The sequence below is a fragment of the Chrysemys picta genome, chromosome 7, assembly GCF_011386835.1.
Source record: "Chrysemys picta bellii isolate R12L10 chromosome 7, ASM1138683v2, whole genome shotgun sequence".
Taxonomy (NCBI): Eukaryota; Metazoa; Chordata; order Testudines; family Emydidae; genus Chrysemys; species Chrysemys picta.
Window position 1 is genome coordinate 12,401,654 of NC_088797.1, and position 24,818 is coordinate 12,426,471.

General features: G+C 40.1%; 1 protein-coding gene across 29 annotated transcripts in view; it reads left to right on the forward strand.

The window, feature by feature from the left end:
* The window catches only part of CHL1 (cell adhesion molecule L1 like), a 193,152-nt gene that overhangs the window by 142,657 nt on the left and 25,677 nt on the right, over window positions 1–24,818 (forward strand). For 15 of the 29 annotated variants that reach the window (XR_508267.4, XR_010589021.1, XR_010589019.1 and 12 more), the window contains 12 exons: window positions 702–886; window positions 4,462–4,494; window positions 7,601–7,732; window positions 9,517–9,654; window positions 10,681–10,792; window positions 11,241–11,407; window positions 13,237–13,402; window positions 14,417–14,541; window positions 18,133–18,234; window positions 18,463–18,660; window positions 19,753–19,823; window positions 24,109–24,331. Coding sequence is in view for 25 of the 29 variants with exons in the window: in XM_008164340.4 (XP_008162562.2) it covers window positions 702–886; window positions 4,462–4,494; window positions 7,601–7,732; window positions 9,517–9,654; window positions 10,681–10,792; window positions 11,241–11,407; window positions 13,237–13,402; window positions 14,417–14,541; window positions 18,133–18,234; window positions 18,463–18,660; window positions 19,753–19,823; window positions 24,109–24,331 (1,652 nt within the window). In the remaining 4 variants the exon portion in view is untranslated. The remainder of the gene's footprint in view (window positions 1–701; window positions 887–4,461; window positions 4,495–7,600; window positions 7,733–9,516; window positions 9,655–10,680; window positions 10,793–11,240; window positions 11,408–13,236; window positions 13,403–14,416; window positions 14,542–18,132; window positions 18,235–18,462; window positions 18,661–19,752; window positions 19,824–24,108; window positions 24,332–24,818) is intronic. The other 14 variants (XR_010589020.1, XM_065550795.1, XM_065550799.1 and 11 more) reach the window with 1 other exon arrangement.

The window sequence follows — 24,818 nt, forward strand, 5'->3', positions numbered from 1 at the left end:
GTTCATAAAAGAACATAATTTCTCGGTACCTGGGGCTTTGAGTAACTTGTGCCTGGGCATTCTGCCATCTTAACAGATGGACACAAGAGTAAGCAGATATGACACTGACACTGTTTATATGCATCATGTGTGGTGCTGGGGTCAGGAAACCCAGCTGGGAATGTTCAGACAGCAATCTGTCCTGTACTTCAGTGTCTCTGGTTCTGAGCAGGCTCCTAACTTCCTAAAAATATAAAGTAGCATTTTTCAGCCATCTGTGACATGTGCTTAGCTCTGTCTAATCAGGCAGAGTACAGAGCAGAGTTATTTTAATGAAGTCTTTACCCCCTTGTCTGTCTGCAAGAAGTCCCTATGGAACAGGACAAAACAAGCTTCAGTGCCTCTACTACAGTTCATGCCAATATGTTTACAGGGGATGCAAACCTGTTTTGCGGCCCACTGTCAGCTATGAAGGATTTGTTGTACAGGTCCCTTTTAACCAACAGGCAGTACAAGCTATGGACAATATCAAACCTCCAGCCAGGATGTTTTAATAAGTAAAATGGGTGGTTATGTGCACAAAGGAGGGCCATTTTGAGAATTCTGAAATCATGATCTTGCAAAGGGAAATGTATAAACTTCAACATTCTGTAGTTACACTGATGTGAAATGTTACAACTTCGTTTTTTTTAAACTCAACATCTTCTTTCTTTTTCTGCTAGCCCAACTCCGCATCTTAATTGGATCAAGGTTGGTAGAGATTTGCCCAAGGACAGAGCAGTGACAGAAAGTTTTGGAAAGATTTTGAAGATAGAACAAGTATCTGCAGCAGACGAAGGCACTTATGAGTGCACAGCAAGCAATTCTGTGGGGAAAGCAAAACATGAGTTTCAAGTTCACGTGGAAGGTGCCATTTACATTTTAATGGGTTTTAGATTTTGAATAATAAACAAACAGGGGTGTCAGAATCTCTGCCGGTATCAATCAGCACAATTCCATTGAAGTCTCTGGAGCTGCATTGATTTATACGAGCTGAGGATCTGTCCCAATGATTTTATATTTGCACAGTGTAGCATTCAATTTCATGTAAAATGATTATTTTTTTCACAAACCATGAAGATTTTGTAGCATGGGAAGTAAAAATGGTAATATATTCAAAAACAGTCATCTAAACTATAGAGATATGCTTTAGTCAAGCACAGGTTATTGGATTAAATTCTGGCATGTGTTATGCAGAACTCAGGCTAGGCAATCTAATGTTCACTTTTGGCCTTAAAATCTATGAAACTATCAGAGGTTTAATTTACTTACTTTTTTAATGTGGGAAATATAGTAACTTTGACTGGATCTTGCACGCTTTATTCAAACATAACTCCTAATCTGTAGAGTAAAGTCTGTCTGATAAATCCAAAGCATCTTGCATAGAAAGGAGAAATTAGGAGAAACAATCCTGGCCTCAATAATGGGAACATAACATAGTCACAAAGAGTAATCTCTGTGTTTTTAATTATATTTGCCACCATTTGAAAGGTGTCAGTGATGTCTTAGCTAGATTACTGCAGTTTTCTTGCCTCGCTCCCCTCCAGGTTTCTCAAAATATCACAGCTGAACAATCTGCTTCATTTCCTACCACAGGACTCTGATCTTTTCTCCGGCTCCTTCCACATTGTAGTGAAACTTCTCAGCCTCACTTGCAGGACTCTGCTGCTACCTATATTTCAGCCACTGTGGTACACTCAAGTGCTCATTTTTTACTCTGCTGATTTTGCTTATCTTTATGATCCCTTGACCTCATCTTCTTCAGAACCCAAATTCTACTGTCACGCTACCCCACACATCTGGAACCACTCCTTCCTCTCCAGTGCAACTAGTGACACTATTCTTCTTTTAATCCCTCACCCATGCCTACTTTTTTTCCTGCCATCACTGATTTTCACTAGAGCACTTCCCTGTGACATTCTCATCCCTAAATGAACTTACCTTGGGTCATCAAAAGGGATGGAGTGTCCATGATCTTCAGCGTCAAAAGCACAGGCATGAAGGAGTAACTTCATTAGCTGGTAGAAGTAGCCAAAGGTGACATGATCATGCACACTTAGCCAGACAAACCTTCACAACTTGTAATATTAATAAAATACTAACAAAGTTAACATAACAGGACAATTTAAGTGACTATAACTCTGACTGCAGGAGCTAGGGAACTCACCATCTACTTACTTTTCCCCACTTGCTCTGTTTTCTAACCCCTACTAATTTGCCTTCCAGCAGTTATTGACATCCTCACTCATTAATGTTATCGTTACTCCTGTACTATCTGTGTACGTTAGCCCGGGGGCTTATCTAACTTTAGATCTGCAAACTGTATCTCTGCTTCCACAAAGGCTAGCGAGGCCAGCGCCTGCCAGGAAGATGCTATCCCAAATTGCTGTCTCCAGCCCTTCACTAAAATAATACATTGTTGAAAAATTGCTCTATGAGTGTCACCCTTGCTGACTCTGGATGGCTCTGTTGACCTGAGGTGGCTGAACCACATGAAGGTTTTTATGGGTCTGTTTCAGCCTTTGGTTAAGAGACCTGGTTCTTTCTGTGCAGGCCATAGAGGTTCATGCTTTTAGACCAACATGTCTGGGGTTCTGTCCCCATGAATAGCAACACTCCCCTTCCTGCCCATGTGAATCATTTTACATGAGCATCACATTTGAAGTCTCCCAGTGTATTTTCTGGATTTACTTAGGTGGTAAACTCCCTAGGCCAAGGACACTGTCAACTCTTAAAAAAACATAATTAATAATAAAGCACAATGCCTTTCTTTGCTTTTGCGAGGCAAATAATAATATGATGATAGCACCTAGGTACACACATCAGGAATTAGGGCACCACTGTGTAATGCACGGAGTATAACCAGGAAAAAGTCAGGAAGCTCAGGAACTGACATGTCCACTACAAACCAAGAACTAGAGGCTTGTGGCTCCTTTGAAGTTCCCTATACCCAGTTTAGCTTTTAGTCTATTGCTATGACAAGATGTACCATTTGGATGAGACAAACAAACGGTGGCGGGTGGAGCACAAGTTAATGGAGCAAACTATCACACAATAAACAGAAGTCTCAGCTCACCGCATACCTAGCCATTGGCAGCTAGCTTCGTAGGCATCATGGAAGAGGTTCAGTCTTAAAATAGTGACTTGTATCATATCGCATAATAGCATAACATAGCACATAGCATAACATAGTAACTTAGGCCTGGTCTACACTAACCCCCCAATTCGAACTAAGGTACGCAACTTCAGCTACGTGAATAACGTAGCTGAAGTTCGAAGTACCTTAGTTCGAACTTACCTCGGTCCAGACGCGGCAGGCAGGCTCCCCCGTCGACTTCGCGGTACTCCTCTCGCCGAGCTGGAGTACCGCAGTCGACGGCGAGCACTTCTGGGTTCGACTTATCTCATCCAGACAAGACGCGATAAGTCGAACCCAGAAGTTTGATTTGCTTGCCGCCAAACTACCGGGTAGTGTAGACCTACCCTTAGTTACTCCACGGTAACTCTTTTGAAATCAATGGAGCTTGCACTGATGTGTGCATTTTCCTATCCATTGTTTGTTTGTTTATTTGTTTATTTATTTTTTGGCGAAGGCGAAACTGAGTGATAAAACCAGCCAATATAGTATCTTACAATAGGCATCATGCAAACTGAGTGGGTTAGGTAACAATGCAAAACATTTCCATTGTAAATCAAAAGTGAGAAACAATCTAGGGTCAAAATAAAGTATAGAAAAGCGTTGCCCCGTAGTTACACAGAGGATGAGTAACAGAATGAGTTTGCAGATAAATGCCTCTTCTTCAGAGTTAATAGGGCAATCCAGCCCCAGGACCGGGTAGTATGTAACTTTGCTGCTTCAGGAACAGAGTAGCAACAGAGTGTGAAAGTCACAATGTGATTTCTGCTTCCCATTGCTCCAGAGCACAGGGATGTTCACCATCCCCCTTTCAGTAGCAGGTTATTGCTCCATGTGTGCATTGGGGGACCCACTCACCCACCGCCTGCTCAGAGAGGGACTATCAGCCTGCTGGCAGTTGCTCTTCCTCCTTCCATCACTATGACAGCTCCAGGGATGTGGGTAGCCCATGCAGGAGTGTGTGATGACTCCTCACTCCCCCGTATTGCTGTGTCCAGGCACACAACAGGACTCTCAGTTCCCCTCACAGAGCAGAGTACAACATTTAGTGATATTATCATTTGGTAATGTTACTATCAGCTGTGCTAATGTGGCTGCTGTTTGGGGTAAGACACCCAAAATAGCTCTGGAAGGAAGACACTGAAACATAATTGAAAGACTCGGCGAAAACATTTTTCACTTGCCGTGAGTAAAAAAGAGACTCCATTTTGCTGAGAGAAATGTGCTCCTACGCTATTAAGCCATCCACATCTGCCAGCTGCTTGATTTTAATCTTCACTTCCCCATCTCTCCTCACTTCTCCATAGGCAGGCAACCAGAGAGGAAGAACAGCCTTTCAGGTATCTACACAGCATTTTGTCACATGATGTGACTGTCATTTGACACAACCCTGTTTTGCATAATATTTATTTCTCTTCCTGAAAGTGGGGAGGAATGGGACACTACGACCTGGAGAGGTTTCAAATGCTCCTGTCATGGAAGTTGCTGACTCTTAGAAATCATTCCAGATGGGACGGAATGTCTCTACAGTAGCTGAATATTTTAACAATCTGGTCATGGTTTTCTCAATTGCAGGAGCTTCAAATAGTAAAATACAAGGGAAATAACATGAATTAAGTTGTTCAGTATGTTGACCACAGGGAGAAAAGCGTTGTGATGAATTATTGTTTCTGTTTGTTAACCAGCAAGTCCCCAAAAACCTAAAACCACTATTGCCATGGAAAGAATGCTTTTTTATGAGAGCTATTAAACCCCTCTCCCCTGCATATAACTATTTTCTGTTGATGTCACTAATAGGATTTTGATCTATTAGGAGTCTCCTCCCATGCAACACGTTAGGCACAACTGAGCCCAAATATTATCCTTTTCTAGAGTTTCAAACCAGTAAATGTCACTAACATCCATCACCGAGCCACCTATTCAGTCCCATTCTCTCTCTGGGCACATGACGGGGTCAGATCCTCAGCTGGTGTAAATGACTGTAGTTCTATTGGCTTTGGTGGAGTTACGCCACTTTATAGCATCTGAGGATGTGACAGATTTTCCTCTAAGACTGTGCATAGGGGGAGAAAATTAAACAAGTAAGAAAAATTACTCTCCATACTATTAACTGGCACTGCTCCTCTGCCCATTCACTCTCCTATTGCTAGAGTATAAATCAGGATCTAGCTCTCATTTCCACATTGTGTCATACCTGCAGTTCCTCTTGCATGTCAAAACAAAACCCATCTTCATACCAGCATTCTCAAGCAATGGCATTTGCATGCAGCCTCTTTACTAATCCTATAATAGTTTGAGGGCCAAGATTTAGACAATTATGACAAAGCATATGAAAAATTGTCAAATTGTTTGACTGCTTGAACGTTTTAATCTCTCTTTTTGAAAAGTGATGTAGCCTGGAACATTGGAACGGGGACAGAAAAAGCCTGTTGTTTCTGTTTGAGCAGAGTGAGGTTCTTTTTTTAAAAAACAACAACAACTTGTCATGATTTCAAACACTTTTATTTATTAAATATAATCCCCCCAAATTTAAAATGCTTATAACCCCTGAAGCTTTTAACTAGCACAATGCCTAACATCATAACCCTGATCTTGGTTGGGGTGTCTAGTCTTTATTCTCAGAATAATAGTAAATAATAATAATATAATAACTAGGGGCATCATTTAAAAAAAACATGCCAATTGTAATCACGACCCCCATATTCGCAGCCCTTTTAAAAAGGATGAATTGCCCATGGAGGTGGCTGCCTTTACTCATCTTGCTCACACAAATCAGCAACTTGATGGCATAAATGTGGGATTTTGCAAATGCAAGTGGTACATGTTCATATTTTGATGCCGCATCCATTGCATTTGATATATTAATAGGCAGCACAGCGCCTCTTCCTAATAGAGTAGGGCTTCTCTAGTGTCTTCATGGTGTAGACTACATTTTAACACTGAGATTTTCTAATGGACACCTATAGACTCACAATTACATAACATCGAAGAGGCAACTCTAGCATCATCTTATTTGAAAAACATTAGGAAAGTACTTAGGCTGTGTATTTTTAGCTCTCCTTTAATTCAGCTGAGCAACTGGACACAAGGAGCTAGCACCATGTGGCAGGCAGCCTCTTTTGGATTATCAGCAGTTCTCCATCGAGAACCAGTGATCTTGGAGTACATTTTGGGAACCTTTGTATTAGAGTATTGTCACCATCTCATTTCTGTCTTGGTCCTTATCTTCAAGTCCCTTAATGACCTGGGCCCAGAAGATCTAAAATATTGCCTAAAGCTCCAGGATGGAGGACTGTGGTTAACAACTTCACTTCTCAGTCACAATGGAACTTTCTACCACAAAGGTACAGCTGGTCTATGCAAGAGACAGAGCTTTGACTGATTCCATACTGTGGAACAAACTCCCATAAGAACCAAGGATCTCCCCACCTTCTGCTCCAGGTGCAAGACATGCTGCTTTGATCTTCTCTAATGTGAACACATAGCAGTGTTTACATATTTAAGAAATAAAAGGAAAACCCTACCAAAACAAACACTACACACTCAATTCTCCTTATTAACATAAACATAGTATTTACTTCCTGTTCTAAGAACAAGGAAATATGGCAGTGCAGCACTGCATCTCTGGCACCACCATGTGGGCAACTTTTAGCACTGTTGACTTTTGAGTGGTGACTGCTCTATCTTGAACATTTAGGGCCTGTTTCAAAGCCGATAGAAGTCAATAGAAAGACTCCCATTTACTTCAGTGATCTTTGGATCAGGCCCCTGGGATCCCAGTTGTCTGACTATTGTGAGGATGATGCAAAGGTGTCAGAAACCACAGGAAACCTCTCTGGCCCATGCAAAGAGAGAAGCTTCGATGCAGCCTCTGCATTCCCTGAGTCACCAAAATATTCTCAACACTTCAGGTTCTTCCATCACAGACCTATATCCAGGTCCCATTGAAGTCAATGGAAGCCACACAGTCACATCCAAGGGGAGGATTTGGGTTGAATAGATATTTGCATTTTGGTTACATTGGTTATGTTACACGTCCGTTGTTAAGAGTTTCATATTGAGGGTGTTTCTGAAAATATCAAACCAAGCAACATTGCCATTTTCACCAGCCTTCCTGTCCCCAGACATTTAGCTTTGCACTTACAGCTGGGCATTTTCATTCAAACACTGTCCACTTCCCACAGCCTCTCCTTGGCATTTAATTTCGACAAACACCATCTAAACAGAGGAGAATGGTGTATATATTATTTTAATTTCTCTGGTAGAATGATTTTATAAATCAAAATAAAATAAGAGAATATATTTATCCTTTAAGAGAGAACCTGCTCTGCAATAGTTGATAGAGTGTGCCATCTACTGGAAGCCATTAGTGTTAGCAGCATCGTCATGAACTTTTATTCCTACTAGTTGTAATGTCTGCTGATATGTTATTTTTGTTCTTAACAGAACCTCCTCAGTGGATAAAGAAACCCACAAGTGACGTTTACAGCATAGAGTCAACTGCTTTGCTATTGTGTGAAGCTACTGGCAAGCCTGAGCCAACTATAAAGTGGAAACGTAATGGGATGCCTATTGATAGTAAGTACAGGATACAAAATAGTGTGCTCATGTTACACTGACAGATGCTGGTTGTCGGTGGGTGGGATCGAACTGGGGACTTCTGGAGCTTAGTGCATAAGCCAAAAGCCAACTGGCGGTTAGCTAAGGCTGTAGAGCAGGCTCTAAGTGGTCCTGGTGCCACTAGATGGAACAGACACCACACCTAGAAGGTGTGTGGGTTACATACTTCCCCTAGCTGAGGAAGCACGTCCCGAGCTTCAGAGTCTTCCCAGTTGAAATCCTGGATGAGCCCCCACTTGTAATGCCGACAGACCCCAGTCGTTGGCGGGCGGGATCAAACCGGGGACCTCTAGAGCTTAGTGCATGAGCCTCTACCGCATGAGCTAAAAGCCAACTGGTTGTTAGCTAAGGCTGTAGAACAGACTCATTTAACTCTCTCTCTGAGTGGTCTCGGTGCCATTAGATGGGACAGAACACCACCCCCAGAAGGCGTGTGGGTTATACTCAGCTGGACAAGATTAGCATATACTATACTCCCAGCACAAAAGTTGGTGCATAACTCCAAATGCATCATATGATAGTGGATTTGTCTGGTTTAGCCAAAGTGAATACTTCATGGTGATAATGAAGGGAGTAGAATTAAAGTAACAATAATATGGAAGCTACAAGTGTAATTTAAAGCCTATGGCCAGTCAGTGTATGTTTCTCATCTTTAGGAACATGGATCAGAATCTTACAATACTAGGGCCCCGCTAGGATTCTTGACTAGCACAGAGATAAGCCACAAAATGGCTGAAGAGTAAAGGCCCTGCTCCCTTCTTGTTCCTCCCCTGGCACTATCTGCTTGAATAAGGGTAGGGAAGGGCTAGGCCATGTCCGTCTGTCTCTCTATCTCTCTCTGCCACAAACACACCTGAACCAGCCAGCACATCCGGCTGTACGCTGAACCCCTCTAATGAATTCTAGCTGAGAAAATCAGAATTCCTCCCAGGGACCCAATCTGCAGCATGGCCCCTCCATTCTCACTCCAAGTTACCCAGGACACTGTCTATCCCAGGGATCGGCAACCTTTGGCGCGCGGCCTGTCAGGTAAATCCGCTGGTGGGCCAGGACGGATTGTTTACCTGCAGCGTCTCAGGTTTGGCCGATCGCAGCTCCCAGTGGCTGCAGTTTGCCGTTCCAGGCCAATGGGGGCTGCGGGAAGGGTGGCCAGCATGTCCCTCGGCCCACGCCACTTCCCACAGCCCCCATTGGCCTGGAACGGCGAACTGCGGCCACTGGGAGCTGCGATTGGCCAAACCTGAGATGCTGCAGGTAAACAAACCGTCCTGGCCCGCCAGCAGATTTCCCTGATGGGCCGTGTGCCAGATGTTGCCGATCCCCGGTCTATCCCATCATACTGTATATAGGTGTAAAGAACATATAGTATGGCTGAAATTCAAAGTTTTGTAGGTGATTTGGACATTCTTTTTAATGAGAACTGGGTAGTCGGATGCCTTAGGTGCTTCTGGAAATCTGCACAAACATATACGAAATATAAACCATGCTATTTCTGTCATAGGTCAAATGTAGATAAACATTTTACTGAAAGCCAAGCTATCCACTTCTCTTTCTCACTGGGAATGATGACATGTGCAATGCTTTAGAGCAGCTTTCTGGTGGTTGGGGAACTGTTAGCCTAATACTGAATATGCAACTTGCCCTTTTGGCTTGCATCTGAAATGGAAGCAGTTCAGAGATGCTCTGTGAACTCAAAGTAATGCTCATTCCTCATCCTACTGACATGCTTTGATTCCTTTCAGAAAGGACCTATAGGGGCAGAGTCTCTGCCGGGGAGATCAGCATTACCAACCTACAACTGCAGGACAGCGCAGTGTATCAGTGTGAGGCAACTAACAAGCATGGCACCATCCTTGCCACTGCCAATGTGAATGTTTTAAGTAAGTACTCCACAACATTAGATTATTTATGGAAAGGATGCTGTTGCCAAGGGACCCAATCCTGCTCACCCATCACTGCTTGAGGCTAAATCATGGGAGTAAAAGTTTTTACAATTAGGCCCACAGTTGTTAATGCTTACCAAAGCTGGCAGTTGTTCTATGGCTTTCATCATTAATCTCAGGATTCTAACAAGTTCATTGTAACTTTGCATTGGTCCAAAATTTGAAGAGATGCTATTTATTGTGTAATCTGATTCAAAGAGCCTTGCATCACGTGCACTATATTATATGTTTAGGGTAAACACAAAATGACTCGTGTGTATACTCTATTTTAAGAATTGTGCCTCGCTCAAAGACTTCTATTAAATAAAACAATAACGGATAGTTGAGTTGAGACCGATGGTGTGGAACCGGGATTGTGCCCTTAACTGTACAATTATATTATTACACAGATCATTAATCTGGAATTTCAGTTTTTATTACCAATTTGTTCGTTTAAGAAACAAATCATAATGCTGGGAATTGACTTAGTGGAAGCAGTCCCCATCGGCAGCAGAACCAATGTAGTTTCCCCATTTCTGGAGCATGTCCTAGGCCCTACAGCCCCGGCATTTCATAGAACCAACCTCCTGTTGTCTTTCACAACAAGGTTTCCTGTTGCGTTTACACAGTGGTGCTTGAGAGGGAAGCCAGGGACTAGCTCCAGAGAAGAAGCATGGTATTAAGAGAGAGAGTATGACAGTGAATTCCTCATTAAGTAGATACACCAGCCATTGATCCTTATGAGCTGGTGGCAGCAGCTGTCGAAGCATCTGAGCTGCAGTTGCACTGAGCAGTGGTAGAACAGCTGGAGGCTCCAGAGATGGAATGATTCCCTGTTGTGCAGTTCCCTCTTGCACCAGCCCAGTTACTTGAACTCATTGTGGTGCTAGTGGTGGGGAGGGCATTGGAAAGCGGATCTGAGAAATAACATGTTTGATTCTCACGCCAAAGCATAACACAGCTGATTTACATTCTGTTTTGCAGATATTGCTCCATTAGTGCTAACCTCAGACAGTGAAGATTATGCCACAGTTGTTGGTTTCAATGCTTTCTTGCACTGTCAAGTTTTTGCTTCACCTCCCGCTGTCATTATTTGGTAAGCCATTGATAACTGTTTGCCTGCTGCTTGTTTTAAATCGCTGGTTTTATATTGAACATGTTGTTTAGCTGTACAAACACATTGAAACTTTTCAGTCATCATGTTTGAGTTAAATTTAATAATGAATAAGATAATATCAGTATGGTGGACTTAAGCTTTTTATCCAAGGATCTCAAGGCACGGTGCTGTACGAAGATTAATAAAACCCCACAACATCTGTTTGAGGAAGGTATTGTAATATCCAATAGGCTGGTAAACTGAGACATGGTCCAGCTAACATGACTTGCTCAGAGATATTCAGTCACTCAGTGACGTAGCTGGGAACAGAATCCAGAAATCTTCATGTTATTCCTTTGCAATAATCACTAAACCTAAATTCCTCCTGGTTTGAAAGCCTGGTTCCAAGACTCTTGAAAATAATTGGTAACCATTATTATACTGTTAGGATGAGGGATGACAGCACAATGCCACTTGAAGGTCTGCGGTACACTGTATATGAAAATGGCACCTTGGAGATCAGAGAGACAAAGAAAGAAGATTCTGGGTCGTACACTTGTTGGGTGACAAATTTGGTTGGAAAAAGTGCAATCACTGCCAATCTGGGTATCAGAGGTAACTTCTCATTTTATGAATAGACACATCTTTGAAACATGTTAAGTCTTTAGAGAAAATGTATTCCAAAACAGAGGTATATTCTGCTTCTTGTAATTGCTTCAAAAATTATCACATGGTTTATGGACAATACTTGATTCAGAAGGACCCAGTCCAGCAAAAGAAGCAGCATCATGTATGGATGATGCAAGGGACAACTATGCAAGGTTTAATGCAAGGAATGTGCAAGAATCAAGACAAGGTATGCACTCTTGCATATATAGTGCATGGTCCTTCCCCCATGAATGGATGATCCTCACATTGTCCTGGGCACTGCAATAAGAATGACAAGGCACAAGGAATGTGGCTTAACTAGGTCACAGCTTTATTAACACATCTGGCAATAACTTGTCCAGTGCAGATCAGACTTCCTTCTGTAATCCATACCATCTTGGGGAGGACTGGCCTCATCCCATCCCCTTCCACACCATTAACCTGGTCCCAGCAGCATTGCTGCAACCCCACTGTCATCCCCCTTTTTGATTGTTGAGGGCATGGGTATTGGCCCTTGCTATACCAGCCATTAGGAACCTTCCACCCCACTTCTTTAGGGGTTGTCATCTCCAAACTCTACCACTAATTCCAATTTTTCAGGGGATTGGACCCCCCTAGTGCATGAGTACCTGCACTGGGCACCTGCCAAGTTTCAACAACATGAGTGATAACCTCCTCTACCCTCTCAGATTAGAGTAGGATCTGGGTTTTGGAGTCTTGCTGTGGGCATTATGCTAGCAGCCTTTTTGAGACCGGGAAGGAGTTTTTTCCATATTCCTATATTGGCCTGAGCACCGGGGGAGGGGGGGGGAGGGGGAGGGTTTGCTTCCTCTCAGCAGCCCAGAGACTCAGTGGATATGCTGGGTTTGTAATGTTTGGGTTTTGGGATAATTATAGCATTCCTGTAATGTGTGTTACCTTTAAATTACTGATGTATACTTTCAGCTTTAACTCCATTTTAACACAGGTTTTGTGGGGGTTTTGTGTGTGTCTTGAAATGGAGGATGGGGTTGGACAGATACAGTTGAGAACATAATCTAAAGTCTATGGGTTGCACATGTTACAGAGGGTTTAGTGTAGCCTGAAGAACGACTAATGATGCATGAGTAGGAAAAGCTGCAGTTTGACTCTGAGCCAACGATGATTTTGCAGGTTTTGTAGTTAGGGAACAAAACAAAACAAAACGAAAACCCTTCTTTTTACTTGTCAGCTGGACACAACTGTTTAGAAATTAATGAGAGACTATAAATATGGGAACAAACAATGAAATGTTCACAAAGCTACTTTTCACTGTATGGCAATGTAGCCAATTGCTTTCCATTACTTATTCTTCTGTTTCTTCATTCAGACTGATTTTAAAATAATAAACTTGATTGTGATATTTTTTCCCCACTTGACTTTAATTAGTTTGTAATTTTCTCTGGGTCATTGCCAAAGTCTATTTGAAGTAGGATTGGGCATAAAAATCATAGTCAAGTTTTTCTCTCTCATTTATTTTGTCACATACTCTAGCAGACCATTAGCTAGGATGTTCACCTGTGATATTTTCCTATAAACTCCTCATTGGCTGTATGATCCTCTTTGCTATGAATTGAACTCAAAGGAAAATGCTTCTCTAGTACACTAAATGTTAGCACAACCTCAAATCAAAAATATTCCTCCTTAATTTGACTAGTATGCAGAAAAACTACAGTATATTGCTCCTATGATTATTTTCTGCATTTGAATTGCTTGGTGAAAATGTAGTACAATCACCTGTATATTGCTAATCAGAATATCTTTCTGTGATCAACCAGATGCTACAAAACTTGTTGTTACTCCTGATAACCCGCAAGTGTTGAAATCACATTCAGTTTTATTGAAATGTCAGTCTGAATATGACTCACACTTGAAACAAAGTTTTAAATTATCCTGGAGGAAAGATGGAGATGAGTTGCAAATCAACAGCACAGAAGATGGCAGGTAATCTTGATAAAAACCTCTCCTTGTTTTGACTCTGAAACAATACTGTATAGCATGGTTAATTTTGTTTCCTAGGGATAGGATATTTTTTATAACTTTAAGCCCAATCTGTGCATATCGTAGCTGTGCATGCAGCACATATTTTTATGAATGCACCTGTGTTCTTTCAAATATTTTAAAGCTTTGATTTTTTCGAACCGAGCTACACAGGTAGGTTCATATGTACTTGCTATCCTGTGGTGCAGTATATCTCATTTGGCAGGTACACTGCACAATGAAGTACTAAACGTGGCAGCCTACACTTAATCCAAGTGTGAAATCCTAGCTCCACTGCAGCCACTGGGAGTTTTATCGTTGGCATCAGTGGAGCCAGCATTTCACCCCAGTTGTTCAACGCTTGGGTGCTAGATGCTTAGCCAGAGTTAGAAACATTAGTTTAAATAGTATACCTTAAAAGCAGTGTGTTTCTGAATGGTTGTGTCCTAAGCATCGGAATGAAGGAAATCAGGGCTGAATTTTGCTCCCCGTATAGTTTTTCCATTGAATTTGATAGGATTAGGATTGGGCCTCTAATCCTATGAAGTGTCTGGAATGGACAATTCTGGAGGATTAAATTCCTTTATTTTTTAGTCATGGAAGAGATACAGCCCCCCACGCCGCACCATGTAATATGACTGAGCACATGCATAAAGAATGAGGGCCAGATCCTCATTGAGGGGTAAATCAGCATAGTTCCATTCAAGTCAATGAAGCCATGCCATTTACTCCAGCTGAGGATCTAATTCTGAGCTCTAAATTGCTACAAAAATAATATTCTAAAGTACAATGTATAATATATCTGGAGCTAAGGCACAATTTTAAATAACAGACATACGCCACCATTGTATTATTCCAAATGTGTCTGTTATCAAAGGCGTGCACGAACAGGCCTTCAGGAAAAACATGTCTATCAATAATATGCTTCTCTTCCAATTCTCTCTCTCATGCTTATGTAATTTCTTTTTTGTCCTGAAGGATAATTATTGAAATGGATACATTGTTCATATCAAGTGTGACATTCGAGGATCAAGGCGTTTACACCTGTGTGGCTAGTACATCCCTGGACAGTGTCACAGCTGAATCTCAATTAATTGTCCTTGGTAAGTAATTTTTTCCCCCTGGTTTGCAGACTACATCCAAAAAGTTAAACACTGTAGTGATTCAGACCAGTTTTTCTACACACAATTTATAGAACATCAGTGGCCTGATTTTCAGAGATTCAGAGCACCTGCAGCATCTATTAATTTCGATTAGGACTATGCTTTCTCAACATCTGTGAAAACTGGGCCCCAGAGCACAATATTCTGATACAACAACACATATAATAATGTCCTTGTTGAGCGCCATTCATCATTTTCTCTTGTGCAAGAGGCAATCACACCAGCTGCAGGAGCTGTTGAAGGCTGGAAGCTCTAGTTGCATTGGTGGAAAAGTTATGCTGTCACTTTGCAACCCAGCGGGAGGATTCCTCCATCCCAGCTTCCACGGAGATCTCCGGCATGCAGCCTAGCCCCTTGGACTGTGCTGGTTCCAGAATATGATATTACAGGGGCCACCCATGAGAACTTATCCGTTTTGACTTAGATATATGCATAAGTCTACCTTGTTATTTGAATACACCCTATGCACCGCTTCAATTATGATTGGGAATACTTATTCTGCAAAAATAGTGAGGCAGCTTTATTTTGTTATCTAAAGTCCTGAACCTAAGGTACCTATATATCCCCCCCTACCATAGTATCTGAGTGCCTTACAATCTTTAATGTAGTTATCCTCACAAAATCCCCTGTGAGGTAGGGAAGTACTATTATCTATGTACTAGTCATTTACTAAGGGCTATTGTCTTATTTGCTCTGGCTAACAGAGTCTTTTAGTTCAAGCATTTGAGGCTTATGCTTTAAGATCCTGAGGTCCCAGGTTCAATCCTTGCCTCTGACGGCTGCAGGCTCATCAGTCTCTATTTGTGGCACAGCCATCACGGGAAGGGGACAGAGCACCACAAGAACGGGTGCAGTTACACCCCCATTTTACAGAAAGGGAACTAAGGGCTTGTCTACACTTGAAATGCTACAGCAGCACAACTTATGCCAATGGGAGAGGTTCTCCCACATCAGTGTAGGTAATCCACCTCCCTGAGAGGTGGTAGCTAGGCCGGTTATGTGAGTTTTTCACATCCCTGAGTGATATAGCTAGGTTGACCTAACATTTTAGTATAGACCAGGCCGAAGGCACAGGGAGACTAAGTGATTTACCTAACGTCACACGGGAAGCTAGTGGCAGAACTGAGACTTGAAACCCAGCTCTCCCAAGTCCCACCTGGCACCATAATCACTGGACCATCCTCCTTTTCTCCTGACACTGGTATGGACTGCCAGCTGCTCTGCCCATATGAAGCCCTATTGAAGTCATGGGTGTGGTGACCTGGTGCACTGACATGCAATCCATTGCAGAATTGGAGCCTAAGTACCTATCCAAGGGAATGTTATTTTAAGGGCAAGCTTTTGTTTTTGTTTTAATTTAATTCATTAATTTTCTTGGCAGAGGCTGCAGCCGGACTTAAATCACTCACCTGCAGGGTTTTATACTTACTTCATGCTTTAATGATAAATGCTGGTTTTCAATAAAAAGTAAATTAACAACATGACATGCCTTTTATTTACAGTACTGTATTTTTATACTACGTGTAATTCAACATGTTTGTTGACTATTTGTTATACTACTTATGAAAATTCCACAAAGGGCTATATTCCATTTTAAAAGTTGACCTGCTTGGGGGAAAAAATGGTCTTGATCCTTTTTTGTTTTTATTATGATGTATAAAAAATAGCCAGATGGGGGTTTAAAAAAAAATCTGTGTTTTTCAAACTAACAATTCAAGCTTTTTCTGTCCTTGAAAATTCAATGGTGACTAGAGAACTAACTTCACTAAAAACAAGACACCACAATTTGAACAGGAAGGAATTTTTAGTTGGACTGTTTAAAGCTGTTTGGTTTTGTTAACACCCATCAGTGACTAATGAACATATTGGAGAACATCTTTTTTAAAATAGAGGACCGTTGTCTCTCCAAATAAGATCTAAGAACTCACAACAGACATGCTCTGAGACCCCAAGAGGGCCACTAGCAAAACTTAGGGAGACCATACTGGGTATTTCTGATATTTCAAAGGTGTAATACAATTGGGGAGGAGAGAGGAGGTAGGGTGAGGGGAAGAATGTTTCTAGCATTCTTTAGACATCATATGCATGGTAAGAAGGCACAAGCTCATTTTTTTAAAAATCCTGTGCCTTCGCCTTTAATTTAGTTTACAAAAATGCAGTGTCAGTCCTAGTTTTAGCCAATTATAAAGGTGACTTGATTGAAGCAAAAGGAGGATGAAGACTTGCTCAAGGCCTCAAAGCCCAGCTCCTTAATCTGTTTAATTACTATGTCACACAGCCATAGATTAAAGTGATTCCAAGAGATGGAACCATTTCCACTTTGAGGTTTGAAGAACAGGTTCATAATGAACATAGTTTTATTTTTAACATGATTTTTTTAATTTCTTTCGTGGGTTTTCTTGTTTGTATTTAGATGTTATTTCAACAAACATACTACACCACAATACTCTTGCTATGAGAAATTTTTTTTCCTCAGACCATATACATTTCGTAAAACGGATGGTAAAATTGACAAAACAAGTCTCAATAACTGATGAAGATAAACATCTGTCAGTCTGAATGTGCCTGTATTAAAAGCATTAACTGTAGGATATGCATTTTCACAAACATATGTTATCCCAAACCATAGATCGTCTCTATTGCCTCTTATAAACTTGTTGAGAAACACAAGGTCATTCTGCAAAAATGTCTGTCCTCCCATGCTGTTTTCCTGCTCTCCTGCTGGTTAATCCATCTCTGTAGATGTTGTATTAAAGCTTTACAAGTCAGATTCTAAACTCCTATATAGACAGACCTTGATATGTAGCTCTGAAAATCAGCTCTGACACAGATAGTGCATATGATGAAGCAGTAGATGGGGTTGGAATGACCCTGCTGAGGGATTAAGTCACTTTTGTGGCATCTAGATGAGAGATCTAGCCAGGTTGTTATTTCATACTCACCATGATGGCATCTAAGCACACCGACTGGCTTTTGTCCTAGCTTCTAGACGGATCATGAACTGAGAAGCTGGGTGATGAACTTTCTTCTCCACTCACATAGCATAGGGTTAAACTGGGAATCCATCAGGGATAATTAATTTTCTCCTCCCACTAACATTTAAGGGTGTAGGTTTAATATCTGGTGAAGTTCACTCTTCTTCCCCCATCATTGCGGTTTGGACCACAATAAATAAGTGAAGCAAATACAGCTTTCTGTTCAAAACAGCACTGAAATATATTCATTATTATATAGACTGTGTTGATTAAGAAAAAATAAATCTATTGCACTAGTTATTATAATAAGAGTACATGAGATTTCCCTGAAAATGAATATAGCAATTCATAAAATCAGAGGATCCACTTTGTGTTTATATAATAAGGGTGGGATTTTTAAAAGTGATTGTTGCTGGCCTAACCAAGTCGCCATTGAAGTCAATAGGAGTTTTACCAAAGCCTTCAGTTGAAGCAGTTAGGCCAATGCACAGCATGTTGAAATCTTACCCTAAATACATACAACTCACCTTCTTTCTATTTTCTCTTTATTTCTTAGATGTTCCTGACCCACCAGAAGAGCTACTTCTCTCAGAAAAACAGAACAGAAGTGTTAGATTATCCTGGAAAGCAGGAGGCAGTCACAACAGTCCCATTTATGGTATGAAGGATTCTAGTACCATAGTCTTGCAATTATTTTGTCATTTATTATGTCATTACCACTAGAATAAACATATAAGGTTCATATACATACTTAATTGTTTTTATTTTTGAAGCACCTTTGTTATAAATTTACTTTCTTTTGTGCTTGCCATTGAATTTATATGAGCTTTAATTCAGAGTTATGCTTTTGGTATTATCTCTCTCATTTTTATTTTTCCCATTCCAGAGTCCATTGTAGAATTTGAAGCGAATCGTTTGGAGCCTGGGAAGTGGCAGGAACTCATAAGAATCCCAGGGAACAACACAACTGTTGTTTTATCATTGGCTCCTTATATAAATTACCAGTTCCGTGTTCTATCCATTAATGGTGTTGGAAGAAGCAAGGCTAGCACATCATCAGCACGCTATGAAACACCTCCCACTGGTAAATACTGTCATCTCATTTCCTGGCTATATATTTTCTAGCATAATGGTCGATCCAATTTGTTCCATGAGGGTTTGAAATGAGACAGGGTTGCTTTCAGCCCAGTTTAAGTGATCTGGGACTTAGATTTTTATACTTTTGCAAACCTGAACACCTTATTCTATGATTCGTCCCACTGAAGCCAAATGAGTCTCTATGAAGATGTAGTTATATTCAATAGTCTCTGAAAGAGAGAGGCCAGAGCTGTGACCCACACCGGCCAGAAGAGCTGGTACCCTGCGAAGGGGAGCATATTCCACACATTTGCCAAGGATGGCACAGCAGCAGTGATCTCCTGCACCCTCTGAAACTCTGAAGGACATCATACTAAGTTAGGCACGATGGTCCAGGGGCTCTGTTCCTTAAAGCTACAATATAGCCCTTTTATATGAAAACAGTTGCTAGATAGGATCTTTAGCAAGATTTATGGTGAGCCTCCCAGCAGCTCTGAACTTGTCACAAATCTCCATTCACAACACATTTCTCATTGTAACACAAAATGACTGGTTCCTGAAAGTACTTGCAGAGACCAGCTGTTCCGCATTGCATAGTAATTTGCATTGCCCCAGCTTTATTTTTGCTTTAGGTTTTGTTTTTGTTTTTTTTTACGTATATCGTCTCAGCTTCTTCCACAGCTTTTCAGCTCCGTGTCACACACTAATGATACACCTTCTTTTTTTCCATTCCCAACAGGGGGAATGTCTCTTCAGAATAATCCCCCTACATCTGGTACTCTGAAATCCAAAAAGTCAGTTTAGAGATATCGACTAAAACTAACCAAGAAGGCTGCTCAAGATCAAACCATATGAACTACATATTTGTTCACTAACCCTCTGATGTGTCAAGTCATTATGTTTAATCGTGGGTTCTTTATTTACATGTTGGTTAGTTGCAACAAAGCCAAATCATTTCAAGGAAGGAAATTAGCCTGGCACTTTTCACATCTACCTGGTTGTTTTGTGAAGATGTAGGGCATAGGGCGGGAGGGGGGGAAAGACAGGATTAATAAAGGACAGATGGTGTAAACTAATTTTATTCATTCTACTGTTATAGCTCCAGACAAGAACCCAGAAAACATCCGAGTCGAAGCTTCTGAACCAAATGAAATGGTTATGAAATGGGAGGTAATTTAAAAGTTCCTATCAGTGATATTATATGTGAAATGATTTCTCCTTTCAAGCTGAAGATCTTGAAGCATTACTGAAGTTATCAGATCATTTTAAGAGAGTACCCACATTTTCAATATGGGTTTCATGGGTTTCTTCCTGCTACCTGTCTTCTAGTCGTCATTAGTAACTCCATGGATGAAATCCGAGGACCACTGAAGTCAAAGGCAAAGCTCCTATTCACTTCAATGGGTCAAGGATTTCTTTCCTTCCTCTACCGTTCAAAAATATATTTTTGACATCTATGTGACAAATGCTATGGAAAAATGTAAGAAGGCCTGTAATACACAAGTGTGTAGTGGGGAGAAGAAATCCCATATATAGCACATATAGCAAGAGCTGGAGAAGGTCATTAGTGCAAGTGTCAAAGGAATCTGTAGAAGTATTGAGGACAGAATTACAGCCGTCAGATTTCCAGACTGTCTGTAATTTATGTGCCATCTGTTCAGAGGGATATATTTTCTCTTTAATTCCAAAGAAGTTTTAATAATTGTAGAAGGAATGTATTTTGTGTAAGTGGAATAAAACACATTTTGCATTAGATTTGTAAAGATTATTTTCCACCCTGGTTCTAGCAGAAATGAACCATACAAATTTCCACAACCTGAATTTTCATTTTAGGTTGGGTGTCGAGTGACCAGACCTCTCAATTTTTATAGGGACAGTCCCGATTTGTGGGTCTTTTTCTTATATAGGCTCCTATTACCCCTCACCCCTGTCCTGCTTTTTCACATTTGCTGTCTGGTCAGCCTAGTTGGGTGTAGCCCAGAAGTGAATGTGACCCTCTAAGTCTATTGACTATTACTTTATTGTGAAACTTCATTCTACAAAATATTCCATAGTCAGTGAGAACAATTCTGTGTTTATAAGCAGTTGCATAGAGGCACAGACAGCATATGCTGTTGTTAATTATTTGTACTGCTAGCTAGACATAATCTCTGCCCAAAAATCTTACAATCTACAATTCAGTTGTAGCACTACAATTAAAGGTGAGAATGGAGTGGGATTGGATAGGTTTAGATAAATAAGAACAGACAGGGATTCTGGGTTCATTTAGACTATTTTTGGATACAAATATTTTTATTTAGTGTGCTTCTTGTAGGCTTTGCAGCAGATCTTCTATGCCTGATACATACTGAATGCTTTATTTCCAGCAGACAAGGACTGGATGTATGCACACAATGATTCTGCAAAATGATGTTAATCTGCCTAGTTTGGATTAACAGATCAGATGAGCATTAGCAATAGGATTTTCAGCCAAGGCTTTACAGGATTAAAGCAAGATCAAAATAATAGTCGAGTGGGGCTGAAATTTAACCCTAAACTGGAATTTATTTTCTAGCAGTAAATTTTATTTTCTTATTTTCTTTTTCGTGCGTTAGTAAATGATCAATTTTCAAAGTACCGTTCAGGTTTTAGTCAAGGGGATTTACAAAATTAAATTCCTGTGTACTGCTTTGGCAATGCAATGAAGAAGTCAAAATGTAAATAATGATGATCATTTTAAACAGTCATGTGCTCTAAATATTATGCAAAATTGTTAATAAATGACAATTCAATTAATTATATTATTAATGCAGTTAAATATTAATTCAAATTAAGTCAATTTAAAATGTGATCCAGCAAATACTTTAAATATATAGTTCATGTGGTTTGTTGGGTTGGAGCTATCGTATTTATTTTAATGCGTCTTGTATATGGAATAAAATTGACTGAATTATTAACATTTTTGTGGCTTATACACATTACAATTAAATTCTAAAAGTAGTTTGACTTATAAAAACACATTGTTCAAGTCTAGATCTGAGCAAAATTTTTTGCACAAAACTTTGTGTCAAAAAATACAAATTTGGCGACACTGAAACATTTAATGAATTTCTGTTAATTTTGCCAAATTGTTTTGGTCGTAAAGATAACCTACAAAATTCTGAAAAAAATGTAAATGTTTTGATTGAGTTTTTCTAAAGGAAACATTTCGATTTTTTAGGTAAAAATGAATGTTCCTTTCAAAAACATTTTAAAGTGGTCAAAACTGAAATATTTGAATTTAATGAAATATTTTTTGTTCAACCTGTTTTGTTCAATCTGTGGTTCCACCACAAACATTGTTTTTAAAAGTTTTTTTGGAAATGCCAGTGAACCTACACTCCCCCACAACAACTGAAGTAAATGGCAGACTTTCCATTGACTTCAAAGGCTGCTAGATTAGACCGTATAAGGCCTGGCGACTGAACTAGCCTATCAATAAGGGCGAACACCTCAGCTTTTTGATGAAAAATGGCTTGTTTTTTGTAAATGAAAATGTTCTGTGAAACTTTTCATCTCTTCCTAAATTTTCTGATTTCTAAAATAAAAAAAATCAACAACTGAAAAAAATGCTTTAAAAATTGAAAAGTTTTTATGCAAAACCAACCATTTCTTTCTAAAATGTCTACAGAAAAGCCATACCATTTTCCAACCAGCCCCAGCTGACATCATTTTATGGATTCATTCTTTCCTTATATCACAAAGAGGTTCCTCAACAAAGCAGTAAAAAAAAAAAAAAAAAAAATTGAAGCACAGCTAGTACCCGTTAAGTGTCCAGATCTAGTTGAGTGGAGTGTGTGTGTGTGTGTGTGTGTGTGTGTGGGGGGGGGGAGTGGTTAGTGCATATTTAAAATCATATAGGATAATCTCAACTTATTTATAAATGATCTGGAGAAAGGGGTAAAAAGTGAGGTGGCAAAGATTGCAGATGATACTAAACTGCTCAAGATAGTTAAGACCAAAGCAGACTGTGAAGAACTTCAAAAAGATCTCACAAAACTAAGTGATTGGGCAACAAAATGGCAAATGAAATTTAATGTGGATAAATGTAAAGTAATGCACATTGGGAAAAATAACCCCAACTATACATACAATACGATGGGGGCTAATTTTGCTACAACTAATCAGGAAAAAGATTTTGGAGTCATCGTGGATAGGTCTCTGAAAACGTCCATGCAGTGTGCAGTGGCAGTCAAAAAAGCAAACTGGATGTTAGGAATCATTAAAAAGGGGATAGAGAATAAGATGGAGAATAACTTATTGCCCTTATATAAATCCATGGTATGCTCACATCTTGAATAGTGCGTACAGATGTGGTCTCCTCATCTCAAAAAAGATATACTGGCATTAGAAAAGGTTCAGAGAAGGGCAACTAAAATGATTAGGGGTTAAGATTAAAGAGGCTAGGACTTTTCAACTTGGAAAAGAGGAGACTAAGGGGGGATATGATAGAGGTATATAAAATCAGGAGTGGTGTGGAGAAAGCGAATAAGGAAAAGTTAGGTATCAGAGGGGTAGCCGTGTTAGTCTGGATCTGTAAAAAGCAACAGAGAGTCCTGTGGCACCTTTAAGACTAACAGATGTATTGGAGCATAAGCTTTCATGGGTGAATACCCACTTGTGTCTGACGAAGTGGGTATTCACCCACAAAGGAAAAGTTATTTACTTGTTCCCATAATATAAGAACTAGGGGCCACCAAATGAAATTAATGGGCAGCAGGTTTAAAACAAATAAAAGGAAGTTCTTCACACAGCGCACAGTCAACTTGTGGAACTCCTTGCCTTGCCCTGAGAAGCTTGTGAAGGCTAGGACTAAATCTCCATGGATTTATCCAGTTCTCTAAGTCCATTAATGGCTATTAGCCAGGATGGGTAAGGAGTGGTGTCCCTAGCCTCTGTTTGTCAGAGGGTGGTGATGGACGGCAGGAGAGAGATCACTTGATCATTACCTGTTAGGTTCACTCCCTCTGGAGCACCTGGCATTGGCCACTGTTGGTAGACAGGATACTGGGCTGGATGGACCTTTGGTCTGAATCTGTACGGACGTTCTTATGTTCTAATCTAAATTTTAATGACCCTACTTGCTGTGCCGCACAAAAATTTGAGTTAAGTTGTATTTTACTTGTAATGAAGATTACATATATTTATATTAGCATAAAACTAAGAAAACTTGCAGCAAAACCTGTTAGTGCATTCTATAAGTAGAAAGATATACTTTAGTAATTAACCTGTTTTAAATCCAGCTGTTATTCCCCCATGCTGTTCTAAAAATTATAACACTTTTCCTACAGCCATCTTACAAATAACATGATGGGGAAGATTATTTTTTCTCGCAAAATATTGTTGTGTATGGCTTCAAAATTATTCTCCATTTAATCTGCCATTTTATGATTATAGCAACAAAGGCAGATTAGTATCCCTTTAACTTCTTTTGTAGCCATTGAAACCCATGGAGCAAAATGGACCAGGACTGGAGTACAAAGTCAGCTGGCGACAGCAGGGAGTAGAGACAGACTGGAACGAGGAAACTGTGAAAAAACATTCCTTGACATTGAGGAATACTCCTACCTTTGTGCCTTATGATATCAAAGTCCAAGCTGTAAACAATTTTGGATCTGGTCCTGAACCAAATGTTACCACTGGATATTCAGGAGAGGACAGTAAGTAACTGAAACATTTTTGTAAAAATATATGGTGTAGATGATCCTTACATTGCAATATAAATGGATAACAGGTATTATTAGACCTGCTCACAATTAAAAATGCTTAAATTTTACTCACTAGTGATCAGCATGTTGGAATACTAAAAGAAACAGAAGTATTATGTACCAGTTTCCTTACTATGAATTTTAGCTATCAAGGGCTTCATTTTCAAAAAGGTCAGTTATGCTTGCATATACAAAAATGAGTGTACAATTGCTTGCCTAAATTGGCACCTAGTCATGGCTCCAATCCAACAAAACATGTTTAATGTTAAGCACTTTAACCCATTCACCTCAAACTACAGGGAGTAAAATACTCTACAGGTAGATGCACATATTCAGTTTGTGGGCATTTTAGAATTAAAATAGACCATTCAGCTTTTGCATGCCAAAAAGAATGCGGGAAATTGCAAAAAGTAGTGACGTATGCCCCTTCAGTGCACTC